Here is an 11,979-nt window from a genome sequence, read left to right as displayed (position 1 = left end):
GGGGTCACCAGTTCAAAAGTTTGAGAACCACTGCTCTACAGTATATATTTTTGAGATGGGGCAACCAGAACTGCATGTGGTATTCCACATGTGGGCATACCATGGATTGATATAATAGAATTATGATATTTTCTATTTTATTATCTATCCCTTTCCTAATAATGCCGAACATAACATTCATTTTTTTGAATGCTGCTGCATATTGAGTGGATGTTTTCAGAGAACTATCCACAATGACTCCAAGATCTCTTTCTTCATGGTAACAGCTGATTTAGACCCAATCATTTTATAAGTATAGTTGGGATTATGTTTTCCAATGTGCATTATTTTTCACCTATCAACACTGAATATCATCTGCCATTTTTTTGCCCAGTCACCCAGTTTTGCGAGATCCTTTTGTAGCTCTTGGCAGTCTCCTGGGTCTTAACTATCTTTAGAAATTTTGTATCATCTGCAAATTTTGCCACCTCACTGATTACCCCTATTTCCAGATCATTTATGAATATGTTGAATAGGACTGGTCCCAGAACAGACCTCTGGGGGACACCACTATTTACCTCTCTCCATTCTGAAAACTCACCATTTATACCTACCATTTGTTTCCTATCTTTTAACCAGTTACCAATCCATGAGAGAACCTTCCCTCTTATCCCATGGCAGCTTACCTGGCATAAGAGCCTTTGGTGAGGGACCATGTCAAAGGCTTTCTGAAAATCTAAGTACACTATATCCACTGGATCCCGTTGTTCCACATGCTTGTTGACCCCCTCAATGAATTCTAGTAGATTGGTGAAGCATGATTTCCCTTTACTAACACCATGATGAGTCTTCCCCAACAAATTATGTTCATCTATATGTCCGACAATAATGTTCTTTATTATAGTTTCAACCAGTTTGCCCAGTACTGAAATCACGCTTTCAGGCCTGTAATTGCTGGGATCACATAACATCGATGGGCTCGCTGAGTCAATGGGGACCTATGGCCTACCTCTCTCCTATTCTTCTGGCATGAGGCATGCACATGCAGGATAAGAAAGATCATGCACATTCTTAATAGAAATGGGGGTAACCGAGGCCCAGCTCCAAATGCCTGCTGGTAACTCTCTATTGGAAACAAACAACCCCCTCCCCCAGATCCAGTTACCCCAAACTAGATGTTGGAAATTTGGATGCAGGGTGTCAGAGCTATCTACAGCACTAGAGCGGCTCTCAGTGCTCATGGAGCGTGGGTGGGGGTCAGGATCTGACCGAGGGGCAGCCAATCAGGGCTCTGTTTGGCCAGGCAATGTTCTCCAGTTCCTTCACTCTTTGCAAGCAAGTCCTGATTCCCCCACTTACTGCCGAGCTGCAGGAGGGGCCCAGAACTCCCTCGTCAAAAAGTGCTGTGCTGCTGCTTCTTCTTTCGTATGGCGGGAACTGAGCAGCAACTACAATTTCACCTGACGTCAATCGAACCAAATGGCTACCTCAGGAACAGCAGAATTTATTGAAGCAATGCCTCCTTCCTATTTATAAATTGGGCAGTAGGTAGTGATATGAGCCATAATAAAACACCTCTGGCTGAGGCACAAAGGGACTAAGTGAGTTGCCCAAGGTCACAGAAGAAGCTGGTGGAACAGCATGGACCTGAAGCCAGTTCTTCTGAGTCCCAGGCCAGCACTTAAACTGCTGAACTGTCCTTCCTCTCTGGGGCTAGTGGTGGGGGAGGGAGCAGCTGGCAGCCCAGCATGCTGAGATTACTAGAAACTCCGGTGACATCACTAAACAAGAGCCCAAGAACAATTACTTTTCCAGGCAATAACGCTGGATAACTGCTTTCTCCTGCATCTATTAAGGGACAAATCCATCGGCCTCGGCACGGAGCAGAGTCATAGTGGACAAGCAACTCCACGTAAGCTCCCAGTGTGACACAAAATGGGAAAAGTGACCCAAAGAGACATAGGCCTGGAAGAGACCTCCTGGGTCAATGAGTCCAGTCCTCTGCTAGGACAGGCGTCCCCAGCATATCGTCCAGTGCATAAACCTGTGTAAGGAGGGTGTGAATGAGTTCTCTTCTGACAGCCGGCTGGAATGGGGAGAGACTTCAGGAGCAAACTGTATTTACGTGAACACACTTACTCTGCCTAGGCATCCAGCAGACCGACCTGTGCTGCCCAAGTGATCAACTTTGGCTGGTGCTGGCTTACAAATCACGTAGTACTGAATTCAGGGGTAGTGAAATGTTGTTATCAATGTTTCTGTTTTTATTGTATGAATAAAGGGAAGCAGAACTAGGCTTACCCTGTCCCAAATGATGGGTTCACCCTCAGCTGAAAGGACTTGATTAAGCCAGGGGCTAGAATGCCAGAGCCTTGTGAAAGAAAGAGGGGTGGGGACAGGTGTCCCAGCAAGGAGGTGTGGACTCTCATTAAGGGTGCCTAGTCTGGTTTATCTTCTTCATCCACACTGTTCAAAGGTAGAGCAAAATAGGGCCCATTTGGAGCCTTTGTAATATTAATTGCTCAAATGAGAGCTGAAATCACTTGTGGTGGGACAGCATTTCTACCCAGCCTGCTACAAGATGAAAATATCTAAGAGCCAACAATCACTAAGGGCTTGTCTACACTGGCAAGTTACTGTGCTTCTTGTTAGCCATTGTGGTGAAACAGAAGTTTACTTTTTGTTGCTGCTTTGGTATATCTCATGGGAGAATAACCACCAGTTTTGGGGTCTCTCTGCCCTATTTCTCAGCAGTTTGCACTGAATTTGGTATTCACAGTTGTGACCCACAAAAGCACGGTTACAGCTATCCCGGGAGCCCAGGCTGCTATGAGGATTCCCAGACTCTCCACCTTCTCTGGGGATGCGTCCTGAGGGGCAGAGACATAGGCTGGGGAATTCTCATGTCCCCCCAGTCCCTTGCCCAGGGCAGCTGGAGGATTTGGAGCTCCTCACAGAGGCTCTGGCTCCCTGATCAGCTCTTTCCATAATTCGTCTCTGCATTTTGGCCTGGACAGCGGGTGCAGCCTCAGTGGAAGAGGAGGAGAAGGGAGTGGGGCCTCCAGGGGGAAGAAGAGAGGCAGGGGCGGGATCACCAAGTGGATGTGGCTCCCAGCCTATGTCCCGCTTTTGCCTTTTGAAAAGGTGGTCACCCTACACTGAATGGGCTGGGCTGGGATAGGAGCTAGCTGGGCCTGAGCTGAGGCCAGTTTCCACTGTTTTGCGTTGCTGGGGCAGCACAAATGGAGCACACGGGGAGGGAACCTCGGCCTGAGTCTCTTACCAGGACTCCTGTGTGTCAGGCCATTACTCACACATGCAGCTCTGCCCTGCCTCAGTGGGGAGTGGACTGAGCAGGTGTGCTGTGTGCAAAGCCATTAACTGAATAATTTCTCCTGGCCCTTCTGCGTTAATTCTGTCTCTGACACCACTGAGTCACGAGCACCTGGCTGAGGGCATAGGAAAAGGGTGGGTGTCTGTGCCCCTTGAATAGCCCTTGTCCCCAGCTGGTGCAGAATCCATGGGGCATGCTGCACCCAGAGCACTCAGGAGGGGCCAGAACTGTGACAGAACAGCTCTGCTGCTGTTTTCATATCCCTTGGATGTTTAGCCAAAGATGGGCCAGTGACAGGCCAAGTGTAATGGGAAACAGCATCCACATCCCTTCTCTTTATTGATTATAGACAGGAATTCTGAGGTTGGAACGGCTACTAATACTCCTCTTTGTGAGCCAACATCCCACCAATCCCCCGGCTCTCTGCAAACACAGTCACTTTGTAAATGCTGATTCCTGCCTTGGTCTCCCTCCCCCAGTGCCCTGTCCTCCCTCACCATCCCTGTCCCCCCTCACCAGCCTTAGACCCCATCTGAACCTCTCTACAGAGTGGAGATCAGTAACTCATGTCATCTCAGATGTAAGGGTCCAGGATGGAACAGCTGACCCATGTTTTTCATCTCCCATGTCAAAGGAGCCAGGTGGTGAACTGACCCTTCACTTGATGAACAGCCTGATTATCCTCCCACGAAGGTGTTTGCTTTTCACACTGTACACAATTGGGTTCATCAGCGGGGGGAGAAGCAGTGAGATGTAGCCCAGGAGAATCTGAAGTAAGGGATAAGAGCCCTTCCCAAATCTGTGCATCACAGACAAGCTGATCTCTGGAGTATAGAAGAGCAGGAGGGCGCAGAGGTGGGAGACACAGGTGTTCAGGGCCCTCAGGCACTCCTTATGGGACGCGATGCTCAGCACTGTTTTGAGGATCATCACATAAGAAAGGAAGATGAGCATTGAGTCCAACCCCATCTGGAAGAGTTTAGTAAACAAGCCATAGATGCTGTTGACTGTGATATCTGAACAAGCCATCTTCATGACCTCCTGGAACAGGCAGTAGGAATGGGAGAGGACATTGACTCGACAGTATTGGAACCGTTTCAGGAGAAAGGGAAGTGGAAGTATTAGGACCATCGCTCTTAGCACAGCCACCAGTCCCATCTTGGCTATTCTCGGTGGGGTTAAGATGAAAGCATATCTAAGCGGGTTATGGATCGCAATGAAGCGGTCAAAGGCCATCAACAACAGCACAGAGGATTCAATGTATTGAAGCAAGTGGATGAAGAAGACCTGGGCTAAACAGGCATCAAGGCTGATCTCCCTAGAGTTAAACAAATATATGCCCAGTATCGTCGGTATGGTGGTTATCGATAAGCCAAGGTCTGTGATGGCCAACATGGAAAGGAAAATATACATGGGCTCATGGAGGCTTGGATCTGTTTTTACAATGAACAGAATGACTGAATTTCCTGTTATTGAAATAACATACATGAAACAGAAGGGGATAGAAATCCAGAGATGTGTGTCTCTATGACTCGGTAGCCCGGTGAGAAGGAATTTTATAGATTTTAATTTGGTGTCATTGACAGCTGACATAATGTACTGGGCAGATCCGAGAAGTGCTGATATGTCCTTCCTAAAAAAAAAAAAAAAAAAAGATCAGATGCTATTTAGCATGAAATCATTCTGCTCTCAGGGCAGGTCTATAGTCTCCCAGATCTCAAGGTAGATAAGCAAAAACATACTGTTGGATTTACATGGTTCTGATTAGTCAGACTGGATCAGACTTATAGTCCGTCTACCCCAGTAACCAGTGGTCATGTCCAGATGCTTCGGAGGAAGGTGGAAGAAGCCCTAATATAGGCAACTATGAGATATCCTGCTCCCCTGATACCCACTAGTTCGACATATTTTGCGGTGTAAATCAGTAAGGTTGAGAACCTCCTCAAAACTTTTAAAAAACAATTCTCTATACTGTAATTGGATTTTCTGGTTACTCAGTCCCTTTTTGAATCCAGCTAAGCTCTTGGCCACATTGATACCTTGTGGCTGTGAATTCCACAGCCTACTTGAGCACTGTATGATTTTACCATTGTGACCTTAGAACATACAAACATAAGAATGGCCATATTGGGTGAGACGAAATGATACTAGCCCAGTATCCTGTCTTCGACAGTAGCTTATGCCACTTGCCCCAGAGGGAATGAACAGAACAGGTCATCATCAAGTGATTCATCGTCCATTTATGCAGTGCTCTTTTTAACCCTGCTACACCCTTCACACAGACACCCTCTCGGGCCCTGCACTTCTGAGTGTGGATTCTTATATCATGCCATGTGTGTAAATATATGGCATGTTTATGGTGAAAACGGTCATTGTATTTATCTGTCCTGCACTGAAGCTATTTTTAAATGTCTTTTATAGCTTCATTATATGAATTATTTTTTTCTGCGCTCCTGATAGTCCAGGTCATGCAGCTGCGTCTTTCCAGCATATGGGATACATTTTTAGGGTCAGGTTGTTAATTCAATAACAGTGATATCAACAACCTCCCGCCAGACTTTCATGTGTTCTGCTTCTAGTACTTGTATTACAATGAATAGTTTTGGCATAACATTTACACTNAAATGCCGTTAGCCTTCTTGGCAACAAGAGCACACTGTTGACTCATATCCAGCTTCTCGTCCACTGTGACCCCTAGGTCCTTTTCAGCAGAACTGCTACCTAGCCATTCGGTCCCTAGTCTGTAGCAGTGCATGGGATTCTTCCGTCCTAAGTGCAGGACTCTGCACTTGTCCTTGTTGAACCTCATCAGGTTTTTTTCTGCCCAATCCTCTAATTTGTCTAGGTCCCTCTGTATCCGATCCCTACCCTCTAGTGTATCTACCACGCCTCCTAGTTTAGTGTCATCTGCAAACTTGCTGAGAGTGCAGTCCACACCATCCTCCAGATACATGGAAATTTCCCTCAGATATTTCCAAAAAGGGAGGACCCTTCCCTTTTCCATGAGGAACAAGGAATAAGGAGGAGGATTTTGGAGGGGAGTGTGGGAGTGTCACGGGGATGCTGGGAGTTTCAGCACAGTCACCAGACCGGAGTTTGCTAACCATTGCAAACAATGGAGCAACAGACACAGGAGCCTCATCTTAGATGGTCTGGCTGGCAGAGATAGTCTGAGGGCAAAGGTCAGCTTCATATCTTGACCGTGTAACACACTGAGCACAATGCACTATGGTGACTGGGCGCAGGCTCACACAGTTTTCAGCAAACGCTGCTTCCACAAGAAAGGAGCAAACAGAGCGGAAGATGCTCTCAGAGACACAGGGAAACAAGGCTGGGTTGAAGCAGGGATGTAGCCATGAGTGGTCCTAGGGGGCTAGGGCCTACCCATTTAGCATCCAAGCCCAATCCACCAGCTGCTACTCCCGATTCCAGTTTCGTGCTCAGCTGTATCTCTCTCCTGCTGGTCCAGAGCATTGATTCTCTTGTCTCTTGCCTCAGATAGGGGGTGTGCCTCATGCGGGTGGTTTTGGGCCAGTAGTGGATTAGCCACTAGTCCTTGGCTAAAGGTGTCACCCTGATCCATTCCACCGACCTGCTTCTCCTGCGGTGAAGCGAGATCTGGGTGCGGGGGATTGCCCCTCTCCCCACACCTGACTGCCGGAGAGCAGGTCGGGGTACTGGAATTGTGCTGAGAGTAGGAGTGGGGTAAGCCGAGCATCTCTGGATTGCTGGGTGGGGGAAGCAGAATAAGCCCCCACTGCCTAACCACGTGCCCTGACCCCACTCCCCGGCAGGAGTGCCGGGTGCAAACCCCTTCACCCTTGACCCCATTTCCCCAGCAGGAGGGGGGCTGCAGAAGGGATGGAGAGGGAACCTCAGTTTTCCTGGCTGAGCCAAGGCCACACAAAACTCTAATCTGCCCCAAGAGATGGGGCTCCTGAAAGCTGTTTCTCTATCTCCAGAGCAAAGCCTGTCTAACTTAGCTTGTAGTGATATATGAGCATGGCCAGATTAACTCTTCTGGGGGCTGAGGGCTATTAGAATTTTTGGTGGCCCTAGGCTCCAGGGTGGGGACAAAGATGAGGGGTTCATAGTGCGGGAGGGGGTTGCAGGTTGAGGCAAGAGGGTGGTTGCAGGAGGGGGTGAGGGCTCCAACTGTGGGTGTGGGCTCTGGGATGGGTCTTAGAAGAGGTGTTTGGAGTGCAGGAGGGAGCTCAGGGCAGGGGGGTGGTCTGGGGGTCTCGGCGGGAGTTACGGTGTGGCAGAGGGCTTAGGGCTGTAGTGTGGGGTCTGGGAGGGAGTTAGGGTTCAGGAGCAGGCTGGGGGTTGGGGTGTGGGGCCTGGGCAGGAGTAAGAGTGCACAAAGGGGCTCAAGGTTGAGGTAGGGGGTTGGGGTGTGGGGCGCTGACCTGGGGCAGGTCCAGTTTGGTGGGGGGTACAGGTGGTTCTGCGCGGCCCTGTGCTTGGCTGCAGATACCACCCCCTGCAACTTCAGAAGGAGCTTCCTGATGATTGCAGTCATACGGCTCTAGTTGAGTGTGGGGGACAGCAGCTTTCTCTTGCTAATTCCCAGCTTCTGGGAAACAGAGGCTAGGGACACCACACCTTCCCATCGTGGCTAATAGCCATTGATGGATCTATCCTCCATGAATGTATGGCCTTCACAACATCCTCTGGCAAGGAATTCCACAGGTTGACTGTGCATTGTGTGAAGAAATATTTCCTTTTATTTGTTTTAAACCTGCTGACTATTCATTTCATTTGGTGGCCCCTAGTTTTTGTGTTAAGAGAAGTAGTAAACAACACTTCCTTATCTACTTTCTCCACACCAGTCATGATTTTATAGACTTCAATCGTATCCCCCCTTAGTTGTCTCTTTTCCAAGAGGAAAAGTTACATTTCCAAGTTACATTCTTTTGAAAAGCCAAGGAGCTCTTGGGACCCATTCTAGTTTCCCTGCATCCCTGACAGCATCTTCCCCTCTGTTTACCTCTTTCTTGTGGAAGGAGCCTTTGCTGAAACCTGTGTGAGCCTGGCACCAAACCATTGTTCCTCTCTGGTTCTAGTTGCTGGGGAGGGAGCAGCTGGAAGCTCAGCATGTTGAGATTACCAGGGACTCAGGGAACTAAACTCCTGTGACATCACTAAACAGGAACCCAAGAACAATTCCTTTTCCAGATGATAATGCTAAGTCATGCTTTCACCTGAATCTACTGAGGGACAAATCCATTGACCAGGCCGCAAAGCAGGGTCATATTGGACAAGCAACGCCACATGAGCTCCCAGTGTGACTTAAAATGGGCTACTGTGACCAATATGGACATAGGCCTGAAAAGGACCATCTTGGTCAGCGTGCCTGGTCCCTTGTTATGGCAGTGATGCTCAAAGTGATCAACTTTGGTTAGTGTTGGGTTACAAATCACTGTAATACTGAATGCATTGGGGATGAAATGCTATGAATGTTACTGTTTTTATTGTATGAATAAAGGGGAGCAGAACTGTGCTTAACCTGCCCCAAATGAGGGGGTCACCCTGAGCTGAAAGCATCACATCAAGCCAGGGACTCGAATGCCAGATTCCTGTGAGGGTAATGTGGGGGGACAGGTGTCCTAGCCAGGATGTGTGGACTCTTCCTAAGGGTCCCAGGTCTGGTTTAAAATGTTCCTACCCACTGTTCAAAGATAGAGCTAAATAGAGACCATTAGGAGCCTTTTGTTATTTTCAGTGATCAAATCAGAACTGAAATCACTTGCGGTGGGACAGCATTTCTGCCTGGCCTGTTAAAAGTTGAAAATCACTAAGAGCTGATAATCACTAAGACACTGACCTTCCAAGATCAAAGCAGAGATAGTGGTGGCAGCAGAAGCAGACTAACAGTCTGACAGTGGAGAGGAACTGAGTCTGGTGGGATGGCCAGACAGAGCAAGTCTTCAGATGGCAGAGCAAGCAAGGTGCCTTCTTCCCTAGGTGGGAGGTGAACTCACATATATGCACCTCTCAACCCTGTGTTCTCACTGACCAAGAATGACCACAGTGAGTGGGGTGAGGTGAGGGAGCAGAGTGGGGCACAGTAAAGTAACTTTTCATTGTAGAACTCAAGCATATGACAGGTTTCAGAGTAGCAGCCGTGTTAGTCTGTATCCGCAAAAAGAACAGGAGTACTTGTGGCACCTTAGAGACTAACAAATTTATTAGAGCATAAGCTTTCATGGACTACAGCCCACTTCTTCAGATGCATATAGAGTGGAATAAATATTGAGGAGATATATATACACACATACAGAGAGCATAAACAGGTGGGAGTTGTCTTACCAACTCTGAGAGGCCAATTAAGTAAGAGAAAAAAAAAAACTTTTGAAGTGATAATCAAGATAGCCCAGTACAGACAGTTGGATAAGAAGTGTGAGAATACTTACAGGGGGAGATAGATTCAATGTTTGTAATGGCTCAGCCATTCCCAGTCCTTATTCAATCCTTTGTTGATTGTGTCTAGTTTGCATATCAATTCCAGCTCAGCAGTCTCTCCTTGGAGTCTGTTTTTGAAGTTTTTCTGTTGTAATATAGCCACCCGCAGGTCTGTCATTGAATGACCAGACAGGTTAAAGTGTTCTCCCACTGGTTTGTGAGTATTATGATTCTTGATGTCAGATTTGTGTCCATTAATTCTTTTGCGTAGAGACTGTCCCGTTTGGCCAATGTACATGGCAGAGGGGCATTGCTGGCACATGATGGCATATATCACATTGGTAGATGTGCAGGTGAACAAGCCCCTGATGGTATGGCTGATGTGATTAGGTCCTATGATGATGTCACTTGAATAGATATGTGGACAGAGTTGGCATCGGGCTTTGTTACAAGGATAGGTTCCTGGGTCAGTGTTTTTGTTCAGTGATGTGTGGTTGCTGGTGAGTATTTGCTTAAGGTTGGGGGGTTGTCTGTAAGCGAGGGCAGGTCTGTCTCCCAAGATCTGTGAGAGTAAAGGATCATCTTTCAGGATAGGTTGTAGATCTCTGATGATGCGCTGGAGAGGTTTTAGTTGGGGGCTGAAGGTGACAGCTAGTGGTGTTCTGTTATTTTCTTTGTTGGGCCTGTCTTATAGGAGGTGACTTCTGGGTACTCGTCTGGCTCTGTCAATCTATTTTTTCACTTCAGCAGGTGGGTATTGTAGTTTTAAGAATGCTCGATAGAGATCTTGTAGGTGCTTGTCTCTATCTGAGGGATTGGAGCAAATGCGGTTATATCTTAGAGCTTGGCTGTAGACAATGGATCGTGTGGTGTGTCCTGGATGGAAGCTGGAGGCATGTAGGTAAGTGTAGCGGTCAGTAGGTTTCCGGTATAGGGTGGTATTTATGTGACCATCGCTTATTAGCACAGTAGTGTCCAGGAAATGGACCGCTTGTGTGGATTGATCTAGTATGAGGTTGATGGTGGGTTGGAAATTATTGAAATCATGGTGAAATTCCTCAAGGGCTTCTTTTCCATTGGTCCAGATGATGAAGATGTCATCAATGTAGCGCAAGTAGAGTAGGGGCATTAGGGGACGAGAGCTAAGGAAGCGTTGTTCTAAGTCAGCCATAAAAATGTTGGCATATTGTGGGGCCATGCGGGTACCCATAGCAGTGCCGCTGACTTGAAGGTATATATTGTCCCCAAATGTGAAATAGTTGTGGGTAAGGACAAAATCACAAAGTTCAGCCACCAGGTTAGCTGTGACATCATCGGGGATACTGTTCCTGATAGCTTGTAGTCCATCTTTGTGTGGAATATTGGTGTAGAGGGCTTCTACGTCCATAGTGGCCAGGATGGTGTTTTCTGGAAGATCACCGATGGATTGTAGTTTCCTCAGGAAGTCAGTTGTGTCTGGAAGATAACTGGGAGTGCTGGTAGCGTAGGGTCTGAGGAGAGAGTCCACATAACCAGACAAGCCTGATGTTAGGGTGCCAATGCCTGAGATGATGGGGCGTCCAGGATTTCCAGGTTTATGGATCTTGGGTAGCAAATAGAATACCCCTGGTCGGGGTTCTAGGCATGTGTCTGTACAGATTTGTTCCTGTGCTTTGTCAGGGAGTTTTTTTAGCAGATGGTGTAGTTTCTTTAGGTAATCCTCAGTGGGATCAGAGGATAATGGCCTGTAGAATGTGGTGTTAGAGAGCTGTCTAGTAGCCTCTTGGTCATATTCCAATTTATTCATGATGACGACAGCACCTCCTTTGTCAGCCTTTTTGATTATGATGTCAGGGTTGTTTCTGAGGCTGTAGATGGCATTGTGATCAGCATGGCTGAGGTTATGTGGCAAGTGATGTTGCTTTCCCACAATTTCAGTCTTTGCACGTTGACGGAAGCAATCTATGTAGAAATCCAGTCTGTTGTTTCGACCATCCGGAGGAGTCCACGCAGAATCCTTTTTTTTGTAGTGCTGGTAGGGGGGATTCTGTGGGTTAGTATGCTGTTCAGAGGTATGTTGGAAATATTCTTTGAGTCGGAGACGTCGAAAGTAGGATTATAGGTCACCGCAGAACTGTATCATATTCATGGGTCTGGAGGGACAAAAGGATAGGCCCCGAGATAGGCAACTCAGGATTGAATAAGGACTGGGAATGGCTGAGCCATTACAAACATTGAATCTATCTCCCCTTGTAAGTATTCTCACACTTCTTATCCAACTG

At 47.4% G+C, this 11,979-nt stretch overlaps 1 protein-coding gene across 1 annotated transcript; it reads right to left on the bottom strand.

Moving 5' to 3' along the window:
- Window positions 1–3,970: 3,970 nt before the first annotated feature.
- LOC117872415 (olfactory receptor 51G2-like) lies at window positions 3,971–4,906 on the bottom strand. The gene has a single exon (XM_034760846.1). The coding sequence runs from the start codon at window positions 4,904–4,906 to the stop codon at window positions 3,971–3,973; it is 936 nt and encodes a 311-aa protein (XP_034616737.1).
- Between the last annotated feature and the right edge of the window lie 7,073 nt (window positions 4,907–11,979).

The sequence above is a fragment of the Trachemys scripta genome, chromosome 1 (assembly GCF_013100865.1).
Source record: "Trachemys scripta elegans isolate TJP31775 chromosome 1, CAS_Tse_1.0, whole genome shotgun sequence".
NCBI lineage: Eukaryota > Metazoa > Chordata > Testudines > Emydidae > Trachemys > Trachemys scripta.
Note: the sequence above shows the minus strand (reverse complement) of the source record. Positions and strands in the feature narration are given on the sequence as shown.

What these genes read in the sequence shown, in the direction of transcription:
- LOC117872415 (XM_034760846.1), bottom strand. Translation starts at nt 4,906, where the DNA reads ATGTCAGCTGTCAATGACACCAAATTAAAATCTATAAAATTCCTTCTC.